At 40.9% G+C, this 23,507-nt stretch overlaps 1 protein-coding gene across 1 annotated transcript; it reads right to left on the bottom strand.

Moving 5' to 3' along the window:
- Positions 1 to 628: 628 nt before the first annotated feature.
- bpnt2 (3'(2'), 5'-bisphosphate nucleotidase 2) lies at positions 629 to 21,011 on the bottom strand. Its single transcript, XM_034219950.1, has 9 exons — positions 20,546 to 21,011; positions 20,101 to 20,236; positions 17,554 to 17,626; positions 16,472 to 16,618; positions 9,929 to 10,088; positions 9,047 to 9,142; positions 8,744 to 8,905; positions 2,842 to 2,976; positions 629 to 2,039 (listed from the first exon to the last, which is right to left on the bottom strand). Exons 2-9 carry the CDS (start codon positions 20,217 to 20,219, stop codon positions 1,897 to 1,899), a joined length of 1,035 nt encoding a protein of 344 aa, XP_034075841.1. The 5' UTR covers positions 20,220 to 20,236; positions 20,546 to 21,011; the 3' UTR covers positions 629 to 1,896.
- Between the last annotated feature and the right edge of the window lie 2,496 nt (positions 21,012 to 23,507).

Below are 23,507 nucleotides of genomic sequence, written 5' to 3'. Positions count from 1 at the left end.
CGTTAGCGTGAAGAGTCTGCTAAGCTTTATGCGGTCCACAGTACCTAAGCGTGCTCCACTAGCACCCCCCCCCCCCCACTTCAAAATTCTGGGCTATATCAAAATCGCTGGCCCGCGATAGTGTCTATTGGATACATTTTGGCCCTTGGACAAATGTAGTTGGTGATCCCTGATTTACCTGGTAGTAGGCTGTCAGTAATGGCTACGCCTCTCTATTTGGACTGGTAGATCTCGGCAGACTGGCAACTTTAAAAGTAGCTCTCGATTCAAAAAAGGTTGGGCACCCCTGGTCTATACAATAGAAAAAAGTAGCAGATACAACCCGAACCGTCTCCATGTAAACGGGGCCATAGTGTCCTTGCAATTGTGTATGTATAACCAATAACAAATTACATCAAACCTGACTTAATGAGACAAAATGCTGTCAAAAGATGGTGGGATGAGAAATCTTCCTTATTTCCCCTTTTAGCATTTCTTTAGTAACTTTGAGAATTTGCTGCAGTCGACAATTGTTGTAAGGATTAATTTAGGAAATGTAAGCTGTTAACTTTCTTTGTACTTTCTCAGACAAACAATTAAAAGAATGGTGGTTATTCTCAGTACACAGTATTCTGCTCACTGAAGGGGATATCTCTATTATTGATCTTTTATTCTGTTTTCATCTAAATGAGGGTAAAATATATCTTTGAAGCAAAGGTCAAATCTGTTTAAAAACACACAACACGGAGGTTTGAGAGAGTTGGGCTGATTGTTGTGGTATGACAGTGCTGGTGAAGGGGTAACATAAACCTTGGCTGTCTGAAATAATTTGAGCTTGTTGTTTCACAGCTGATGGTGCTTTCACAGACACCCTGCCTGTCTGAAATAAATGCTGTTCCTTAAGGCCAGTGTCCACAAAGTGCCTTTTTCTGAACGCCAGAATGAATAGAAACAATACAAAAGTACTAGAAAAAGGTGCTATGTGGACACAGGCCGTTACTCATGTTTGTTCACTGGAATCTCATGTGATGAAGGTAGGACTGACCCTGATGAAAAATGTCTGTCTCCGAAGTTCTGTTGTAATGTGTTGGAGCGTTGTCTTCAAAGCGGAAGGGCCTCCAGTGGTCACTGTGAGTGTGTGTTCTCCAACCCGGGAGTGTGCATTTTCAGAGCCATTGCAGTGTCCAGTGGCAGACCGTGTTTGCTCTACAGTCTTGCTCAGTTACTCCTATCCTCTTATTGGCAGATTTTTTGTGTCCCACGATGATGAGATCTCATGGTTCTGGTCACATTTGCAGCTTATTCATTCACATGTTGCCCTGAGAACAACCTGAGCACAGCACTAATGGCTCTGTGTCTGTGTGTGTGTGTGTGTGTGTGTGTGTGTGTGTGTGTGTGTGTGTGTGTGTGTGTGTGTGTGTGTGTGTGTGTGTGTGTGTGTGTGTGTGTGTGTGTGTGTGTGTGTGTGTTAGTGATGTGACGTTCGGGAACGATCTCATTCCTTTGAACGGCTCTTTGGTATGACCGAAGGGAACCGAGTCCTACTTGGTGAGAGCCGTTCTTTTTATCGTTGGTTCTCTGCCTGCCATAAATCCACTCGCCTTTAAAAGGAACTTGCTTTCCTGAATGCACATTAGCCATAGATGATGGCATAACGCATGCTGCTTGAGCAGTAGTTTGGCTGCCTGAGAGATGTAGCAAGTTATACATTTTCTGTGAGTAAAAGTAGATTTCTGGCGATACAGGCAATTATCCTGGTGATTATTTCGCAGATAAACATATTAGCCCCGCCCCCTTAAAAAAAACCGCTCTTTTGAACGGCTCTCGGAAAGGAACGAAGCCATAAGATCCGGCTCCCTTCAAAGAGCCGTAATTCCCATCACACGGTGTGTGTGTGTGTGTGTGTGTGTGTGTGTCTCAGTGCTTCTCAGGGTCCCACTCTGGAAGTTTCTTCACTAAGGCCTTATGGTCCACACCCACACTGGCCACCAGGCCTCCTTTGTTGAGCGCTGTGCCGCTGTAGTCGATGTCCTCTCCCTTTAGCGTGGTCATGTGGCCTCCTACAGTCATGGTGATTACATGTCATCAGTACAATGCACAACCCATAATAAACATGCCTTGCAGAGTTCATCATGCTATTAAAAAAAGTTCAATACAAAAGGGCCTTATAGTCTAGTTGCAAGCACTGTGAACCGGGAAATGTTGAGTACCCCAAAGTTTCATGATATAAATGTATAGTGCGTCCCCAGCACATAGAAACTGCCGGATGATAACTTGCATATGTTGGGCAATTTGCACATTTAGCATAAAGTGCGTTAATTAGAATTAAATATCATTATAGCAATTTAAGACAATAGTTAAAAAAATGGCTTGTCCGATTTGGTTTTGGGGGTTATTGAGGATGCTAAATCAATTTCTGACAGTCTCAGGATCTAAAATAGCAGTTTCAACCAGAAAGTGGACATATTTGTACTGTCAGTGGGCTGATTTTGACTACCATGAGTATGTGTTGTGACCTTTTGATGTATAGGAGCACAAGATGAAAATGATTACCTCTACTGTGGGTAGTCCCCTAAAACTGCAAAACCGACCAAAAATGAATCAAAATCAGCCCACAGAGAGTACAAATATGGCCACTTTCTGGTAAAAACTGCCATTATGGATCCTGAAAATGTCAGAAATGCATTCAGAATCCTCAATAACCCCCAAAACCATTCCAACACTGTCAAAATCAAGCCTTTTTTTTATTGTCTGCATGAGCTATAATGCTAATTAACGCAACTTAAGCTAAATGTGCAAATTGCCAAACATATGTAAGTTAGCATCCTGCAGAATATAATAAAATAATAGCTGTTACATTACCTAGAGCGCTCAGTAGTGCTGCACCGGCGCAGATGTCCCATTTCTTAATAAAGGTTATGTGGATGTAAACGTCTGCCTGGTCCATGGGAATGGTTTCACTTGAAGGCATCTCTAAAAGTGACAGGACCTTATATCCTGAGGGAGAGAGAGACAAGGTCCAATATCATTCTTTATCACACTAACGTATGCTGATATAAAGTCCTACACATAAGATTTTGCATAAATCTCTTTACTGTCCATTACAGAGCGAGGGCTGCTCTCCCTAAGTCAAGAATGCTGCGATCCTCTGCTGCTGGTTTGTTAGAGGAAGCTAACTCCTACCCTCTGCTGCCTCAATGCACTCTGAAGCATCTTAAACTGTCACCTGGTTTAGTGTTATTATTATTAATATCATCCCATTGTGCCATTATCTGGAGTTGTAATCACAATGTGCACTTGCACCATCGTCCTTTTAATGCGCTGTTATTGGTAACTGTATTCTATGTGATGTCTATTTTGGTGTCAGTTATTCCAAATGTGTGGATATGTACGCCTTTAGAACAAAACAGCAGGGCTCTCGACTAACTTTTTTCTCCCCCATCCTCCCGGAACCGTCCCGAAATACAATCTAAGCCGTCCCGAAATTAATGTGGACCGTCCCGAATTTAACATGTTAGTTTTTCTACATTATCATTAGTTAAAATCATTCAAAGTGACCTTTAACATAAATAAAACATCACACAAATCATTAGATGATAATTCATCAACCTTTTTATTTGAGTAAATCATTCAATCACATAAACAAAGGCCAAATATATTTAAACAAACACACAAACGAGAAAATTACTCTAATATTGAATCCAATCAAGTCCCATCCAATTAACAAAACAATCCAACACTGTGTCCTGAAGACAGAACCCAGAGTAACCACTAACCAGGATGACAGTCTGTCAGTCAGGAGACCTTTACAAACGGCCCCGCCCCCTCGCACACAGACGGGAGAGAGAGACCTCGCCTGGATTGGAAAGCTCGAAAATACATCATAGATGCATGTTGTAGTCTTATTGCATATTAGAAACGGAGTTGGTGAAACTAAAACTGCGATATAATGTGTATGTAGCAATAATACATATGACATATTTTTTAAATGTCTCCAGTACCGATAAAAAGTCCGATAACGTCGGAGCTTAACGTTACCACTGTCTTTAATAATTCCGGCCAGGGGCCCGTTTAATACCGGGGCTCGGTACCCATCCCTACATGGGGAGAGGCGCAGCATATTGCTAAGGACTAAATACGATGGAGAGTTCTCATCTCAGCCTTATTACCCATAGGGGATGAAGAGGAGTAAGTAAATAAAGAGGCCGGCGCTCCAGGGTCTGGTTCTGCTGTGCGTTTTTGTGATGTAACGGTAAAACATTTCAGAATTCCTCCACGGGATGCCATTGTACATCACTCAACCCGTGAAATACACACACTCAGTACATAGCTAGACCCGCAAATTAGCAGGCCAGGAATTCGCAGGCACAGCCAGCTGGGCGGCTGGCTGACAGCCAGCGGCACAGCTGTAGCTACGTACAGTGTGTGTATTTCGCGGGTTTCTAAATGTTTTGTGCGTGTGTGTTTATGTTGACAAGGAGGTTTAATAACTGTGTGCTACACAAAACGTGCAGTCGGTTTCATTTTCATCGCCGTTTGTAGTAGAGTTAGCAGGGTATTTTTATTTGAACTCTCGTCCCAAAATTATTTTTTATCCTCCCCGACATTATTTTTTTCGGCCCCGGGACGACGGGACGTCCTTAAGCTCGAGCCCTGCAACGCAGGTGTGAAAAAAGAAGAAGTATGGCACATAAAAGATCACAAATGGATACAATTATTTGAACAGTTAATACAAAAATGTTAATAAAAAAATAGGAGTACCAAAGCGATAAAGGAAGTGAAGAGAGGGAAACAGTGTCGTGACATATTTGACTAAATGGCCCATGCTAGTTCTTTGGCAGAGAAAATGTATCTCCAGTACAGCTTTTAACAGTTGAGCTTAAATGATAAAAACGTTATAAAAGTCTTAAAGCTCACCTATTATGCTATATTTAAGCAATAGCTCACGACAGGCCGTGGTATATGCTCATTATATCACAGCCCTTAGCTGCAGGCAGTTTGCTTTTCAGCCCAACTGTATACTGTTTTTCTCAGGCGCGGAGGGATACTGACTTGTTGTGAAAAGTAACTTACAATTCTACCCGTGGTATACGCTCAGTATATCATGGCTAAGAACCAATCAGATTGCTTGATTTGACTTGTCCGTTTTATAATTGAACAATATATTATAGGGCAGTGTTGTAGTGAAGTCACCAATTCACAAGTCCAAGTCACTCTCGAGTCACCACTCTTCGAGTCCGAGTCCAAGTCCGAGTCACCAAGGGAGAGTCGTAGTCGAGTCCGAGTCCAAGTCCGAGTCACCCAAGGAGTGTCCGAGTCGAGTCCGAGTCATCATTACCTGTGTTCGAGTCCGAGTCCAAGTCACCCAAGGAGTGTCCGAGTCGAGTCCGAGTCACCTAAGGGAGAGTCGTAGTCGAGTCCGAGTCATCATTACCTGTGTTCGAGTCCGAGTCCAAGTCCGAGTCACCTAAGGGAGAGTCGTAGTCGAGTCCGAGTCATCATTACCTGTGTTCGAGTCCGAGTCCAAGTCACCTAAGGGAGAGTCGTAGTCGAGTCCGAGTCATCATTACCTGTGTTCGAGTCCGAGTCCAAGTCACCTAAGGGAGAGTCGTAGTTGAGTCCGAGTCATCATTACCTGTGTTCGAGTCTGAGTCCAAGTCACCTAAGGGAGAGTCGTAGTCGAGTCCGAGTCATCATTACCTGTGTTCGAGTCCGAGTCCAAGTCCGAGTCACCTAAGAAGAGTCCAAGTCAAGTCCGAGTCACAAGTCTTCATGTATTAATCTTCGTGGATATATGTGTTGAAATGTAGCTGCTCCTCTACATTGCTTTTATCCTGTCATGTTATACTAATCTGTCTATTGAACTGCTGTGCAGCCAGTTTGGCTACAATTCTTGTAATAGGTGCTATACAAATATAAAGCTTATTACTAATATTAATATTATATATAAATAAACAATCTTTAAAATGAGTTACCTTTTAGAGAAATGATTATATTTGTATGCCAATATTTTCGTTTTGCACTTTTATTTTGATTGTAACAAGATCGGGACTCTTATTTTGAAGGAACTTTTACCGGTTAAATCGGTTTACTGATAAAGATTTTGCCCCAGAAAGCACATGGCTACTTAGCATGCAGAATGACCTTTCGTGTTATCGGCTGAATCTTTATTTATTGATTAGATCACGTTACTCTGATGATAGTGTTCAAGACAGCCTATATGTCTGAACTCGATCCTTAGAGTAATGTGTTACGGAGCCTTCTCTTCAATATTACAAACATAACGAGCATTTTGTGCTGCTCTTTTCCAATGTGGAAGCAGAATGTGTGAAAGCATACAGCACGATGCGGGGTGTGTCTCTAGACTGGAATAGTGGGGCCCAGTACGTGAACTCGCCTCGCAGGTGCACACGCCAGGATAGAGGACATCAGACTCCAGAGAAAATTTGCTTGAGTCCGAGTCCGAGTCCAAGTCGGAGCGTCAATGTACAAGTCGAGTCCGAGTCATCGTGGGGGGGAAAATTCACGAGTCCGAGTCCAAGTCAGCGTGTGCGAGAATTCACGAGTCCAAGTCTGAGTCGCGTCAATCAATGCGTGAGTCCGAGTCGAGTCACAAGTCCAGAAAATCGGCACTCGAGTCCGAGTCCAGGTCTCGAGTACTCCATCTCTGTTATAGGGCCATATCTATAATTCAACCCTGGGGCCCGTTTAATACCGGGGCTCGGTACCCAGCCCTAGTCTGCAATGTTCAAAACAACAGATAAAGCCAGAAATCTAGGTGTAGTCATTAGTGCTGTAGCGACGCGTCGACTTCAAAATATCGTCGACGACATATTTCCGCGTCGACGCGTCGCTACACACACGTGGGTCACCCAAAGCAACAAGCAGTTCGCAATCGCACTTCAAACACAATGGAGACTGAAACGGCTACCACCTCCTCCTCACAGGATTGCGCACGAAGCCCCCAAACGAAAACATCTCGCCCTAGGTCTTCAAAAGCATGGGAATATTTTAAAGTTAGTCCAAAACGCAAAGATATTTATATATTTATATCTCACTGAGACTGCTGCATAGCCTAGCAGAAGCAGCAGCTAGCTGTGGTGGCTACCATTAGCAGCTAGCATTTGCTCTCCGATTTTTACATAAAATGGAATTATGGATTATAAATTCAATCATTTTTTTATACATAGACGTTAAAAACCTATGGATTAACCGATTCAGCCGCGTTTTTTCTCATTTTATTGCCATTGAACACGTCTTTTGATCAGATTACGGTGGTGAGACGATCTCCCGAGAAGCTCTGTGAAGGTACGTGTTGTGATGACTGTATTTGCTTCCCCTGTCGCGAGTCCGGATCACTCAGTGATGATACTATATACCTACATAATCTGTGGAGTCTCAGCTTTAATCGGATATCTTGTATGTGCAGCTACGATAAGTAATAAGGGTACTTTTATCTTGAGTTCTGTGCCAATGTCCGTTAGCATTTTTCGCTCAGGGGTCATTTAGATGCTTCTTATGAGACTTGTGTTTTGTTTTGGTAAACATGGTTTGTATCGTCAGTTAGCTGAGATTATTTCCGTTAATCTGGTATAACACATTAATAGGTTCTTAAATATTAAGATCCCCTGAGACACAGTATCGTGAAAAAAAATTGTTTTACATTACGTTTTTTTTACATTACGTTTTTTATGAATTGAACAACAGAAAAATAATCGTTAGATTAGTCGACTAATCGATCAAATAATCTCCCGATTAATCGTTTTCAAAATAATCGTTTCCCCCCAGCACTAGTAGTCATGGACTCTGACCTGAGTTTCAACAGTCACATTAAAACAGTTACTAAATCAGCCTACTATCACCTAAAGAATATATCTAGGATTAAAAGACTAATGTCACAGCAGGATTTGGAAAAACGTGTCCATGCTTTTATCTTCAGTAGACTCGACTACTGTAATGGTGTCTTCACAGGTCTCACTAAAAAATCTATTAGGAAGCTGCAGCTGATTCAGAACGCCGCTGCTCGAGTCCTCACTAACACTAAGAAAGTGGATCACATCACTCCTGTTCTGAAGTCTTTACACTGGCTTCCTGTGTGTCAAAGAATAGATTTCAAAATACTGCTGCTGGTTTATAAAGCTTTGAATGGTTTAGGCCCAAAATACATTTCTGACCTCCTGCTAAATTATGAACCATCCAGATCTCTCAGGTCTTCAGGGACTGGTCAGCTTACTGTCCCCAGAGTCAGAACTAAACATGGTAAAGCAGCGTTCAGTTATTATGCTCCAAATATCTGGAACAAACTCCCAGAAACCTGCAGGTCTGCTGCAACTCTGACTACTTTTAAATCCAGACCAAAGACTTTTGCCGCTGCTTTTAATTGATATATTCACATCTTAAACTGCACTGTAACTTGTATTATCTTTTCTTTTAAATGAGTGTTTCTAGATATCATTTTATAATGTTTCTTAATGCTCTTACTGTAATGTCTTTCATTTTTGTAAAGCACTTTGAATTGCCTTGTGTTGAAAGGTGCTATATAAATAAACTTGCCTTGCCTTAATCTTGATTATTACGGCTTACAGCTAATGAAAACCCAAAATTCAGTATCTGTCAAACTTAGAATAACATAAGACCAATGAAAACACTTTTTGCAGAAGGCCGACATTTCTGTAGTAAAAATCAGTTTTTGTATTGGTCTTATGTAATATTCTAATTGTTTGAGATGCACCTGTAAATGTAAAATAATCCTGTACAAACTCACCAGCGCCTCCTGCTTCTATGATTGTTGTGGAATTTCCAAAAGCATCCTGAACAAAACTCTTCACTTTCCCGGAGTGGGAACGGGAGACAATGGCCTTGGGGGTGCTGACACTGTAGGAGGACCGGGCTCTCATATTTGACCCCTGACCTACAAACGCCCATGCTGAGGGGCAGAGGACAGGCAGGCAAAGGGAGAGAGAGGGAGAAGGAACTCAATACAGATAATTTTGTGAGGCACATTCCAGGTTTACTCCTTCACAAGTGTTTAATACACACCAGTGGAGTTGTGGAGGAACACACTTACCAGTGAAGCCGGTGAATGGCACGTGTATGACCCCAATGACTGGTTTACCATCTACAGCCACACACACCATGGTGGTCACAAACTTCACCAGATTCTCTATGGAGAGAGAGATCAGCAGATAGAGAGGAGGGAGATGGAATAGAGACTAGACAACCAGAGGACAGAGACAGGGGAACATTTTGTAATTTAACAGGCTGAGTGAGGACCTACTGTCAGTAGATGACCAAGTAAACTCTACTGGCCCCCCCAGTAACAGGATGAATGTTGTAGAGAGCTCTATGGCATGTTCAGACGACTTTCCATACATAGGGGAAAAACAAAAATACCGAAGACCCCGAGTTCTTGGAGCCAACAACCAAAATAAAAATGACACATTTTTTCCTAATATACTTGTTTTGTAGTGGAGGGTGTTTTGTTTGGGGATGATACGTTTGTTGGGATCATGGCACTGTGGGATAGCTTTTCCCCACACCAAGCATAACGGAGTCGGTGCCGTCGGATCCCCGGTGAAAGTAAATCAAAACCAAAGATAACTTTAGAAGTTTGTCCAGGTCCCAGATCAGAGTCTTTTCAAATATGTTTCCATCGCTGTCCATCTTGTCACCGCAATCTCTCCCATGCATCACTAACAAGTTCATTAATGTGCTACCCACTGGCATGGAAGAGTATTACATTACTGAGCCAGCCACTACACTGCAGGCACAGATGCTCAGAAATGACACATTATTTGCAGCAACTAAATTTTTGGTACCAATTAAGTGAAATTGGAGAATTTCCCAAGCACACTGGTGGAAAATCACTGCCTAACACAAACAAGTGCTTTCCAATATGTCTGCTTAAATGATCATGAAGATGAGTTCATGTCTTTGAGTTTAAATGTACCTGTGTATTCCTGTGTAGCGTCCAGAGGATCGATCCACACGGTGACGCTCTCCGCAAGAACGTCCCTACCCCCCTCTACTTTTTCCAGTATGTCGGCTGGAATCTTCCGGCTCCAGGCTGCAGCCTTATCCAGTGTGTTGTCATGTTCCTCACTGTTCACCTGAAAATGAAAACACACACACGAGTCCTTTAGGGCTCAGGAATTAGATGGTCCTCCTCCAATCAGAAGGTCTGTGGTTTGACCCCCCTCATGTAGTGTCGAAATGTCCTTGGGCTGGATACTTTACCCAAAATGGCTGCTGATCAGAATAACTTTATTAGTCCCACAGAGGGGAACTAATACTAAAGGCCAACAGTGTGTGTGTGTGTGTGTGTGTGTGTGTGTGTGTGTGTATGTGTGTGTGTGTATGTGTGTGTGTGTATGTGTGTGTGTGTATTTGAGGGGTCTCGAGGACTGAGAAAGCAGTCTGTTAGAGCCAGTCTTCAGTTTTTGTAAAAAAGGCCAAATATTGTCACCTAATCGTGACCTCTGTAGTCAAGGAAGACTTAACGTAACGTAAAGAAAGAAAGAAAGAAAGATGTTGTTGTTTGTTATTAGTGTGAATGCTGTGCAACAGCATTCCACTATAGTTCTTCTGTTTCTTTATTCTTCCGCTGCTTCTTCTTCTTATTATTATTATTATTTCACCCAATATTTTGCCGTTGAATAACTTCTGTCTACTTTCAGCTACAGAAACCATTCAAATATCGAAATATTCAGCCTTTTCAGCACATGATGGGAAACTTTCAACTTTTTCTAAATATTCAGCTTTTTAAACTCTTTTTTTAACATGTACCTCAATGGGAGGAACCTTCAAATCTTCTTTTACCTACACCGTGCACCAAATGCTACTCCTTCCACATACTTTCAGCTAGAGACTTCATTCCAACTTTGAAATGCTCACAAGTATTGTATGCTTGAATTGTAGGAAAATCTCTCTTAGGTTGAAAAATAAAAAAATGTTAAGCAAAGAACTTCAAGAAAATGCCTCTTGAGGGCATGAAGTGACAACAACTTTCAACATGTCTCCATTAAGGCCCATTGTAAATTCAGCCTCATTTTTCATCACAGCACCAACTGCACACCTTTAGTTAATCTGCTAAAAAAGCCACATTATTGACCCGAAAGTACACAAAGAGCAGACTGAGACGCTCCTCAGAGTCATGGACATGCTTCACGCGTTGAAATGTTACCAATAGCAGCTACCCTTTTTAAACTATAGTTAGAAATGTAAGAGGTTTATTTATCATTCAGAACAATGGAAAGGCTCTCCTTTCACTGCACATCTCCATGGTAACCTTTGATCTCTGGGCTCACACAGGTGTTTGATAACGTTGTCACTAGGGGTGTAACGGTATCCGTATTCGTCCCGTACCGTCACGGTTCGGCACATGCAGTCACACGGCGAATATGCCTTTTTTTACGAGTGGGAAAAAAGTCTGTCACTCAGGGCAGTATTACACTATATATAATCCAGGGGGCGGTGTTGGGCCTAAAAGCCAGACGCCCGTAAATAACAAATGAAGAACAAGAACAAAACACAACAAAACGAACACAATATATGAAGAAGAAAAGTTAGTAGCTATGGCGAGTTCACACAACACACAGGAGCTAGAAGACCCACCTGCTTCTTTTAAATCAGGTGTGTGGGAACATTTCGGGTTCCCTGTGGACTACAACAATGATGAGGTGCGAGTTGTGGATCGGATGAGGACGGTGTGTCGGCGTTGTTCGACAGCGGTGCGGTATGCTGGTGGTAACACGTCAAACATGCTCAATCTCATCCGAGTCAGTCTCAGTCCCCAGCGAGAGGGTTTTCTCGACGGCAGGTGACATAGTTACCGCCAACAGATCTGCCCTCACTACTGACAACGTAGACAAACTCATCTTTTTGAAGAACAACTTGAAAATAGAGTAAAGCTTGAGTACCTTTATTTAGGCATAATGGCCTCACACACTCACAAGTTAATTACACATGTTAGACATTGCTCCTAAAGGTACAGATTGTATTTTGTTTTATATTTATCATTGTATTTATTTTATATTTTGACATCAGGAGATGTTATACAGTTCTGTATTGCCTTTTATTGATTGTGATTGAAACACTTTCTTATTATTTATTTTAAGATTTTCAAGACATTCTTTTTAGTTGTACAGCTTATTTAACCTTTTTGTTTGACATCAGCCAATATAAATAATATGGCCATCTGAGTGTTTGTGGTTTGTTTTTAACTGTGTAATAGAGTTAATGATTCCAAATGTTCGAGTTCCTTATTTTCATACCAAAACTTGCACTACTGTTAAAAATAAATAACAGCAAAAACAAATTATGCATTTGAGACTTTTTTTTTGGTTTTCCTTGTTGTACCGAACCCGTACCGAACCGTGACCCACAAACCGAGGTATGAACCGAACCGTGACTTCTGTGAACCGTTACACCTCTAATTGTCACCATGGTAACCTTTGATCTCTGGGCTCACACAGGTGTTTGATAACGTAGTCACCTCAAACACAAACACACAGACTGGAGTTTAACCAGTTAAGCCCCATGCCCCCGGTACCAGGGGCAAAACGCAACATCTTGCAAGAAACAGCGTCTGAGGGCTTCTTAAAGGGAGGCAATCCTCATGACACGCATTTTTAAATAATTATCATCCGATAAAACAGACCAGTCTCTGCCAGTCTTTTTTTAATTTTTTTTATCCAATGACGTTATCAGTGATTTTAAGCTGATTAATTACCGAAATAACATCAACCCTGTGGGCGGCGCCATTTTGACGAATCACATGACTTATTTTACCGGAAGTGACGTGAACTATGCGTTTGGTGTCGAGGACAAATTGACGTATGTGCTTTGTTCATGTTGTTTACTCTAGTTACTCTCACAATTCTATTCAAATATGCCTCATTGTATCGCGAAACATTGCTAAGAAGAAAGGGCTGTACCCCTCAAATTTACCCACCTTTCATTTATTGGTTCAACCAAAGTGGTGCGTTTCACATCCTTCATGTGCTGTTCTCAATACAGCTTTTTCTAACACCACAATGTCAAATTCCCTGTGTAAACATATGCAATCCCAGTCGTCTGTGAACAGTTTATTTTCAAGCTCTTCAAGCTCATGACAACATATGTTCATAAGAGGATACACACGGCCATGGCTACACACCGATCGCAAGTACACCATTCATGTACAGGTCTCCCTACTCGCCCCCTGAAATAAATTGCACGAGTAAAGGGATCGTCTCCAGCAAGATCACCGTGCTGTTGATCCTCATCGTCACTGTCCCTGGATTCCTGACGGTTCTGGCCACTTGGCTGTATGGCTGAATTCCCCCATCTCTCTCCACATTGCTCAAAACTTCTTCCTCGGCTGACGAGTCCGAACTCAAATACTCCGCCATGTTTTCGTCGAATGAGCTGTTCGTGTGTTTACAAATTGAACGCATAGATGACGTCACGACCTAGTTTTTCGGATCATGTGACTACTGAAAATGGCCAAAATGGCAGCTGCCTGACGGAATATACAGGTTTTGATAAAAAAGAGCTATAAAATCATTATTTACCGGGGAATATCGCTGATTTCTTCAGGGTATGGTTTAAACATAATGTTTCACTAAATACTGAAGTTTGTATTAACTATCTAATGACTGGAGCCTTCCTTTAACATTTAATAAACTATGAATGTGTCATATCCACTTATGGGAAGAAACTCAGCTGTCAGACAATATTAACCATTTGTAGCTAAAGGATACACAAGGGTAATAACAAAGGCTCTGAATTAGCCCTGTGCTAACGCACTTAGCACAGAACTCATGGTAAAATACCCTTATTACTTATCGGATCTGTACAAACAAGATATCGATTAGCAAGCAATAAATAAGTATCATCACTGAGCGACCAGAATTTGCGGCATGGGAAACAAAAACCAGACATCACACCACGTAGCTTTAGGTAGCAAAAACGGGACATTGTCTTACCTTTTGCTGTTTCTGATCAAAAGTTGTGTTCAATGTAATGCTGTCAAAATTATCGCGTTAACGGAGGTAATTAATTGTTTGAATTAATTGCGTTAAAATATTTAACGCATTTAACGCATGTGCAGAATGGCCTGCCCCATACATCCCACCAGTGGCAGCGCCAGGGTATGGCTGGGGTAGGCTACAGCCATACCAAGAAATAGCAGAAAAAATGATGTTAAAGTAAGCAAAATAAAGTCTGCCAACTCCCACGGAGTAAATTGCACAGACAGCAGTTAGTACGATTGATTTCAGTAGCCACTTGTCTGGAAATACCGAAGACCAGAAACGGTTTTGAAAACGTTTGTCACGTAGTGATCGTCTTCTCAATAGAACATCTTTGACAATGTCTTCTGGCCAATCAGAATCAAGATAACGGCGTGGTGTTGTTGCAGGAAGTCCCGACGGAGAATACTTTTGCTGTAGTACAGGGGTGCACATAACTGGTACGCAGGTTATGTGCGTAATCTGAAATGCGTACCGTCACTTGTGTCACAAAGCGCATTTGCGCACCGACGTACTTGTGAAGCTTTTCCAGAAGGCGGTTAGATCACCGGACGACAGAGTCGGTCTCCGTGTGCACAGACAGGGCTGCTGTTAACGTCGGTCTGTACAACGGAATTGTGCCAAAACTACGCCAACCGGCTGCGGAGGGAGACTCCCCCCCTTCACTGGAGAACTGCGCTAAAACAGCTGATCACAACGTTCACACTCTGTGGTCACGAAGTACTCCACTAGCCGCCCCCCCCCCCCCCCCCCCCTCTGTCGACTTTCCTGAAGTACTCCCCGTTGATAGAAATCAACACGTAATGAATTAAGACCCCACGGTTTGATGATTGATAGGTGTGTGGGTTGTCTTTCATTTTGACACGCAGAAAAATGTTATAATAAACATAGATACTGTATGTGTTAAATGGATATATCCGCCTTCTTTCATTTATCTTTCCATTCCCACAACAATATACATAAATAAATGGCATATTTTGGACATAGTTCGAATGGTGATTAATCATGATTAATTAATTTTTAAGCTGTGATTAATCTGATTAAAAATTTTAATCGTTTGACAGCCCTAGTTCAATGGCATTACAACGATAAAAACGCTGCTGAAGGTTGATCCATAGGTTAATCCAATGTGTCTGTGTCACTTTGAAATTATTACTGATAATCCATCTTCATATTTATGTCAATAACGGATATTTCATATTAGCTGCTACGAGAGTGTATGACAGCTTCCGGTTTTGGCCATTCTGGCTACGCATCACTCTATTCACCAATGGGTAATGTTTAGATGGATTTTAGGGACTTCCCCTCGATTCTATTGGCTCTAACGGTTAAAAAGAGGTGTCAATCATCAAAATCGACCGACGGGGGCCAGATATATGGAAAATGCACCCAAATGACCTCAGAAGTGGGTTTCTTTTTCTAAATCTCTCTAAAAAGGTCAAATGTCACTTGTTTTGCATCAATCTTGATACAGGGTACTTATTATATGTTATAGTTTGGATTCCTAAAGCTTTTAGTCTACTAACCCATCATTATTTCAAGGGTAGTTTTCACTATAAGTAAAGTTTTTTTTTGGAACGGACAATATCATTTACATTTTTTTACTATGTTCAATCTGAATTTGAAAAAAAAAAAAATTCTACATTGATTCTGACTTTTCTACATCCAACTCACAGGTTTATCATTACTTTGAGAAAAAAGATTATTCATTTACCCCTTTTAGAAGTGAAAATATAGTCAATTGTTCTGGGAATGTCATTTTCGAGCCTGAGGCCTGAAAAACAAGCTCGGGGCTTAACAGGTTAACAGACTGTCTCAGCCTATCATTTTCTGTCTGATGGAGACTTCATACTGACTTCAACATGTTCCACAAATTGTATACATTATTGGTGACGTTTGGTTTTAGTTCAAAAGTTTGCAGTTAAAATATTCTGATGCTTTTCAAAGCCTTTTTACTTTCTTTTCTCTTCTTTATACACAATCATTCACTACTACTTACATTTAATATGTAACTCCTTCAGCCTACTTTCAGCTACAGAAACCATTCAACTATTAAATTATTCAGCTATTTCTGGACATTGAGGCTATACATGTTGTTGTTTATACCTTTTAAAACATTTTCTTTTAAATATTAAGCTTATTCACTATTTTTCCTACTCTTCCAGTTTAACATTTCACTTACTTGGTTTTTGTAGCTAAAAGCAGCTACAGAGACCATTCAACTAATAAAATATTCAGCTTTTTCTGCATTTTCAGCTAAATTCAGCAACCAATGTACACAGTTTACAGCATTCGCACGCATTTTCAGCAGGAAATGTATTTTCTAGTTTTATTTGACTTTTGCCTTTTTGTTTTGATTTGTATGACAATTCTAAAGGCCTATTTCCTTTGTTGAATATTTGTGGAAAGCCTTTTATTTTATGATGATTACACACAAGTGGCACATCATCGACATATTAGAAGGCAAACAAGTCACTCACCGTGACTTCGGGGAAGGTGTTGCTAATAAGGTTGAACATCTTCCTATGAGACTGCAGGTCGCCTGTAGTCAGAAGCTCATTGGCTCCCTCCTTCGTCTTGCCCTTTGACTTCTCGTTCAGGCTATTTTCATCACGCACCTTCTTCACCTGTGGAGGAAAAAAAGAACAACTCTCATGCTAATACACTGAAAAAACTGAAGTATTGACTTTAATGAAATGTATTAGGTCAACAAATGGCACATAACTGTATCAGGTTAGTTGACAGCAAATATATTAAGTTGAAGCTAATTTTTTATTTAAACTTAGGTTTATTGCTTTCAACTAACCAAAAACAGTTATGTGAAATCTGTTGACATAATACATTTAATTGAAGTTGGTGTACGGCATGAAGGCTCGGATGTAGAGTCATTGGTTCAGATGTGCAGCGCAGTGGATAACTGTATCAGTCAGGAGCTGCCACTGTGGTGCAATAACTCTTATATGCAATATGTACCTGGTTAACATTATTATTAGTTTGACAATTTTAACAGTGGAACAAGAATATTTGAGTAACTCTGCAATATATAATTGAAGCACTGTTATCTAGCTTCTACCACACTGTATTCAGCTGACTGTTAGTCATTTATTTGATAAATACTGCTGCTGCTACTTTTCTAACCGAATGTGTACTTTTGTAAATGTTTATAAAATGTTCTCACAAATGTGTACTTTGTAAATTGTAATTTTTCTTTTAAATATGATGTCCATGCCCTTTATCTAGTAGCGTTGTATTTTTTGTCTCTATCTATACTTTTGCTGTAACGATATAAATGTCCCCTCTGTGGGACAAATAAAGGTATTCTAAATCTGCCCTATGAAGGAAGTGGATAGTCCAATAATATTAAGTTGAACCTAATATTTGTTGTAGTCAACATGTCAAGATGTCCTTGGGCAAGATACTTAACCGGAAATCAAAGTCAACACTATGATCAAACAAATGAAACTTCTCATTCTGAATAACTTAATGGTTCTCGGTTAAATATTTATTCTATGGAAAGAACTTAACTTCTGTTTATTGAGCTGTGAAAGTAAAGTGTTTTTACCTCTGTGCCACCGAGCAGCGCAGCCTCCACTGAGACAGCCAGCAAGTCCCTCAGGTCCACCGTCCTCCGCTGCCTGCAGACACCAGGGACAGAACACGTGATGTTAGAACAACACTAACGGAACTTTCACCTTTCTTCACACACAACCTGATTAAATGTTGTGATCCATTTAAGCTCATGGAAGGTGAATGAGTTGTGTGACATTGTACCTGGTCTTTTCAAATGAAGCCTATATTTTGTGCTAATTCACTAGCTTATAAAAACAAACATTGCCATGTCTGACAATGACAAAGTGTTCGCCCTTAAACTACTGAAAGACATACAGTATAATGGTGCTGCGTTCAGCTCAGCAGAAGGGGTGATCTGATTCAAAATGAACCTTGCAGAAGTCCTGCAACTAACTATTGTTTTCATGAACCTGTTCATTATGTTGTAGATTTCTTGTTTAGCCTATAAAGGATCATAAAATAGTAAAGGTACTACAGGTCTGCAGTGTTTCCCCTAGGATGGAGTCATAGCAGCGGTGCTAAGGCACGCAGGGCCAGCAAAATGTGAGCGCGGAGTGCGTGGAATTTGTTAGTGTGTGTGCGTGCGAAGTGTGCCCCCCCCAATATGTTTCTATGTGTCTGCCAGCACATTTAAGGCTCTTGAGGCTCTACAGGTGTATTTTGCTAAATCACCTTTATTGAACATACAGTAACACAAATACTACACATCCACAAACAATCAAAATAACATGTATGCAATTTAATTATTTTAACCTGCTTTATTTGGGGGTGGGCCTCACATTCTCTAGGGGGGTCCTCACATCCTCTAGGGGGGTCCTCACATCCTCTAGGGGGGCCCGGGGGCATGCACCCCTGAGAAGATGTTTTTTTAAATGTTGAAGTTAAATGCATCAATGAATTGATGGATACAGCTCTCAACACTCAGATGAAAGGGAGCTGTATACTTTTCAATAATCCAAACATCTTTAGAATATGATCACAACAAATCATTTAAACTTGTTTATTCTTATCTTATGTTACCTAGTTAGCATTCTTTCTTTTTATGTATGCATATTTGACTAATCACTCTCCATTTAAACTGTTTTTAATGTTTTACTGTCCTATAGTACACATTGGAATAATTTCTTACTTTCTTTTTTTAAACTATATGAAATAGATAAAGGTGTGCTCTCTAGCTCTCTCTCTCTCTCTCTCTGTCTCGCTCGCTCACAGAGGCTATGTGCTCCTCCATGGCGATGACGCGAGCACCACGTATTATTATTTTAATGTATTTTAATGCTGCGCCGCTGCTGAATGTATATAGGGGAAACACTGGTCTGAGATCATATCTGTAAATGTCTTGTTTTGTCCGTCCAGATATTCACTTATATATCTAATATCTATTTTGTTTTATATTGAAGCATTTTATGGAGCTCATTTATTCCATCATTCTGGGAAAGCAGGTGGAGTTGCGTTTTAGTTTTAGTTTAGTGATGTATGCTAGAAACAAAGAGGAACAAGAACATCTCCAAATTTGCTTGGCTGAAAACAACAGTTTCTCACATTTTTGTATCCAACATTAATCGATCATCAAAATGATCGCATTATATTCCTGTTGATAGATAGCTCTACTATTCTTTAAAGTCTACTTTCAGGCTTCAGTAATCAATACATCAGACACATGTCCGCCTGTCTAAAACATACTATTGTTCACGACCTAGTAAGCAGCTTCTTATCAGAACACTCACATGTAGTAACAGCTCATACAAGACACGGCACACTTATCGATATTCTCCCTGTTCATCAACACTTAGACCGTGGCTGCTGCAAGTATTGTACTTACGTAATACGCAAGTATTGTTTACGTATAATTTTGACATATTCTTACTTTATCTGGGTATTTTCATTTGATATTATTTTATACTTGTACTCTACTACATGTCAGAGGCAATATTGTAGTTTTGACTGCACTACATTTATGTAACACTCATCGTTACATATACATTACACATACAGAAACACAAGATATGCTGATGTGATTTAATGCAGTACTGTACTGATAATCTACACACTGTTTCTAGTATCTAAACTGGACCACATTGACCAAGTACAACACTTAAATGCTGTTACATGTGTAAAAACAGGATTATATTTAAAAACCATAAACATATAATACTGTGAAAGATCCATTGATCCTTGGGTGCATTAAGCTGACAATACTTCTGCACTTTATAATATTATTCTGAAATGGGACATTGTGCAGAATGAGTACTTTGAGTATATTTGACGCCAATACCTTTATATGACTTAATTAACAACCAGGGACTGCAGATGAAAACTAGCCTCTCTTGCTAAATCTGGCACATTTACATGATGGACTTTAGTGCTCATGTTAATTATTTGCATTGTCCATTCTTAAATAAATAAAGACAAAAACAACATTTGGATATCCGGATTGTTTCTTGTTATGGAGTATTTTAAGACCATCATATTTGTACTTGTATTTAAGTAAAGGATCAAAGTACTCCTACCACCACTGGAAATGGGATGAGAGTCTCACCTGAAAGCAGCGATGTGGTTGGAGATGACCCCGGCATACAGGTGGTAGATGACCCCGACCCCCAGCAGGCAGAACAGCCCCAAACCCAGGGGTGACAGCCGGATTCCCATCGGAGACATTGTCCGAGTAAAATATCCTACAAGTTATATTTGAACAAAATAAATAAAAAAACAAAGCCGGGGGCACAGGCCTGGCTAAACAACAGACTAGAGATAAAGCGTTAAACTAGCTGACGTGGCTGTCATACAGCAGGTCACTGGCCACTTCACCTGGCGGATTAATACCGACATGTACGGTTAGCAAACAGCATCGTAATCACAACCTCACACACTGGTACTGGATGTGCATCAACGTGTTCCTATCCAGCCAAATATACCAAAAATATGTATATATAAACGACAGAAGAAAGCGATCGACATGTGTATTTCAGTCGAAAGTCACGCACCCCACGGAAACGAGTTGATCGGGAAACAAGTTGATCCGGAACAGCGGGATAACAGTCAAAAAACAAACGGACTATTCTGGACGAGTTGGCTGGCCGTTTATCATCGTCCGACGTGTCACTGACGAAAATGTACCGAATAACTTGCTGTTCCCTCTGTTTGTCGCGACATTCCGTTAGTTGGAGAGCTTTCCTTTACTCTCGCCGTTAACTTGAAGAGAGCCAGGGGTTCAGTGGTGTCGAAGGCAGAGAGGAACAATCACACCTCTGTTCAGACATTTTGCTCTCCAGCGTTACAGGCGTGACGTCACCGCGGAGAGGTCACTGCTCACTTCTCTTCCGGGTTATCCCTGGGTTGCGGTCGAATAGTCCAAAAATCAGCTCCTAACGTCTATCCCTATCGTCTATCCTCTCTTTTCCTCTCTCCCTCCCTCTCTCTCCTGACAGCCCGTCAGTTTCCTATGCAGCTCGCTAAACTGTGGGCGGGGCTTCAGGTGATTATAGAGAGGCGAAGTCCCTCCCCTTCCGGGAGCCTCCATGGGACCCCGGAAGCGGATAATTATACATTGAAGTCAATGGAGAGAGAAAGGTTATCTTTTGATCCCGTTTGAATTGTGCCACGAATGACACATATGATGTTTGTCAATTTAAAAGAACATTTTACAAGTCAAAAAAATAAAAATGTGTCGTAAAACTGTGAAGTTACAAATTTTTTTGTGTGAAACCGCTCAGTGAACTACAGGTCTCTGGTCTCGCACAAAACGCGTCACCATCACAAAGACGGCCGTCACGTTAGCAAATTTCACCTGTTTCTTTCAGAATGAGGCGAAAAGTATAAAACGAGGTGAACATCACTACAAGTCTGGGCATGTTGAGAGCTGTACATACACGAAAGGGGAGTTAGTCGGTTCTGTAAGAGCAGCGGGACCGGCTTTACAAGGTTTCGGTGAGTAATATGAGTGCAATGTGTAACGTTAATGTCAGCTAGCTAACATTAGCTAACAAGGTACACTAACGTGTTTTGTTTTAGTAACTAGTTTTCTCCTTAAGAAATTCGTGGTCTCTGTGTATGCTGTGGATAACATTAGTGTTCACAAGAACAAGGTACACTCCCGTGTTTTGTTTTAGTTGCTCTTCAGATTGAAGCGGACAGTTTTATATCGACTATACTGTATGTGTGATCTCCTTTTTCTCGTTGTGTCATTTGACTTTATTTGCTGTGTGTAGATTCAAGGATTTTGGTTATCTAGGCACAGCTGTGTGTGACTCCCTCTGGTACACTGGTATGTGTTTTCCTAATGTAGAGAGCATTGATTAATTAATAAACTACACACTGAGTCTAGATCCTGACCAAATCCTTTTTTATTGTTGATCAAATGTTTTTCAAAAATGTATTCATACACATTTAGAAAAATACAATGTACAATCACAACCAATACAGCACAAATTACAAAAAATACAGAAAAAACAAACAATAACAACAATCAGACAAGAGGACAAAACTATGGAAAAATAAACCCTCCCACCCCCAGATCCGGACCATCCTTGTATTATTGCTCATTCAATCTATTATAGCATGCTAACAAATGGTACTTACTTTATTTTTACAGATCTGCATGGGAGACGATGGCACGATGCAGAGCGCTGTCTGTGATTGTGCACTGGGGATGTACAAATGCAGCCACGCTGCAGCATTGGCAATATTTGCCATGTGGCAGATCAGCTCCACAGATGTTGAGTGCCAGTGGAGGAAGCCTGGCACTTAAAAAGTAGTCCAGCCGGTGTCTCAACTTTACCAACAGCGAGAGGAGACATACAACCCACTGGCCAGAGACATCGCCAACTGTCAACTGGGGGGTTGTAAACGAGGCCGAAGGGGTGAAGGCTTTTGTGGAGGCCTATCAAGTGACAGTGTTAGAATCGAGTCTGGTCTCTTTGTGAGTGAGTCGGGTGTTTTGGGAGCATCACCCGATGGACTTGTGCAGCCATCTGCCCTGCTGGAGGTGAAGTGTCCACACAGCCAGAGGAACATGACCATCGCGGAGGCAGTCCAGTTACCATCCTTCTGTCTTCGTGAGGAGGGTGGGTCATATATTCTCAAGGAGAATCACCCATACTGGCACCAGGTCCAAGGGCAGCTGCACATCACAGACCGGAGTCTCTGCTACTTTGTTGTGTGGACCACGAAGGAGGCGATCATCATCCCCATCCCCAAAGACCCTTCATGGCATGGAAATCTCCTCCTCCTGGAAACATTCTACACCCAGCATATGCTCCCTGTGTTGGCCAGTAGAGAGAAGGACATTTAAATAAACATACTCTTAACACCCTCGGACTCTGCGTTGTGTTAGTATGTGTGATGGGGTGTTATGCAGAGGGGAGGAAAACAGGACACAGCAGATTGGGATTGTGGTGGAGATGCTGAGCAGTTATTTAATTGTTGCATGTAATTATTATTATACTGCGTGCTTCTTAGTTATTCCATCTTTTGCTGTAACATGGATCTGTATGTAACTCTATATTTACTTGTTATCTACCACACTTCCTTCTACATCATACACCATCATTATACATGATGGTGTATATAGGATATATATATTTGTATACATATCTGTAAATTGTATAATTTTATTTAAACGTCTTTTTGATCTCTGTCTATAAACACAAACTGAGTAAGATTGACAATAAAGTTGACTTTGAAAAATATATATATTCTTTATGAAAATAGTTGACTGTTGTCAAATGAATCCAAATGAAACGTTGGACTGAACTACAACTATGCCTTTAAATCTCTACGGACTGTTTGTCAGTGGGATGGCAAGTTCCTATCTTTAAACATTTATTAGTTTTTTCTCAGAACAGATTTGATTTTCTGAAGTTAATTTAACTTTGCCGACCATGTAAGGTCATTATTAAAAGGTACAATCAATTTGTTTAGGGTTGACTAAAATAATGAAAAACATTT

Source organism: Gymnodraco acuticeps, unplaced genomic scaffold (genome assembly GCF_902827175.1).
Source record: "Gymnodraco acuticeps unplaced genomic scaffold, fGymAcu1.1, whole genome shotgun sequence".
In the NCBI taxonomy this organism is placed as follows: domain Eukaryota; kingdom Metazoa; phylum Chordata; class Actinopteri; order Perciformes; family Bathydraconidae; genus Gymnodraco; species Gymnodraco acuticeps.
The sequence above is the reverse complement of the archived record's forward strand: the minus strand, read 5'-3'. Positions and strand labels throughout refer to the sequence as shown.

Bases quoted from the DNA above. Each gene is read 5' to 3' on its own strand.
- bpnt2 (XM_034219950.1), bottom strand. From the start codon at position 20,219: ATGTCTCCGATGGGAATCCGGCTGTCACCCCTGGGTTTGGGGCTGTTC. The intron at 17,627-20,100 runs GTGAGACTCTCA...TGGTGTCTGCAG, and splicing joins AACCACATCGCTGCTTTCAG to GCAGCGGAGGACGGTGGACC. The intron at 9,143-9,928 runs GTACATTTAAAC...CTCTCTCCATAG, and splicing joins CGCTACACAGGAATACACAG to AGAATCTGGTGAAGTTTGTG.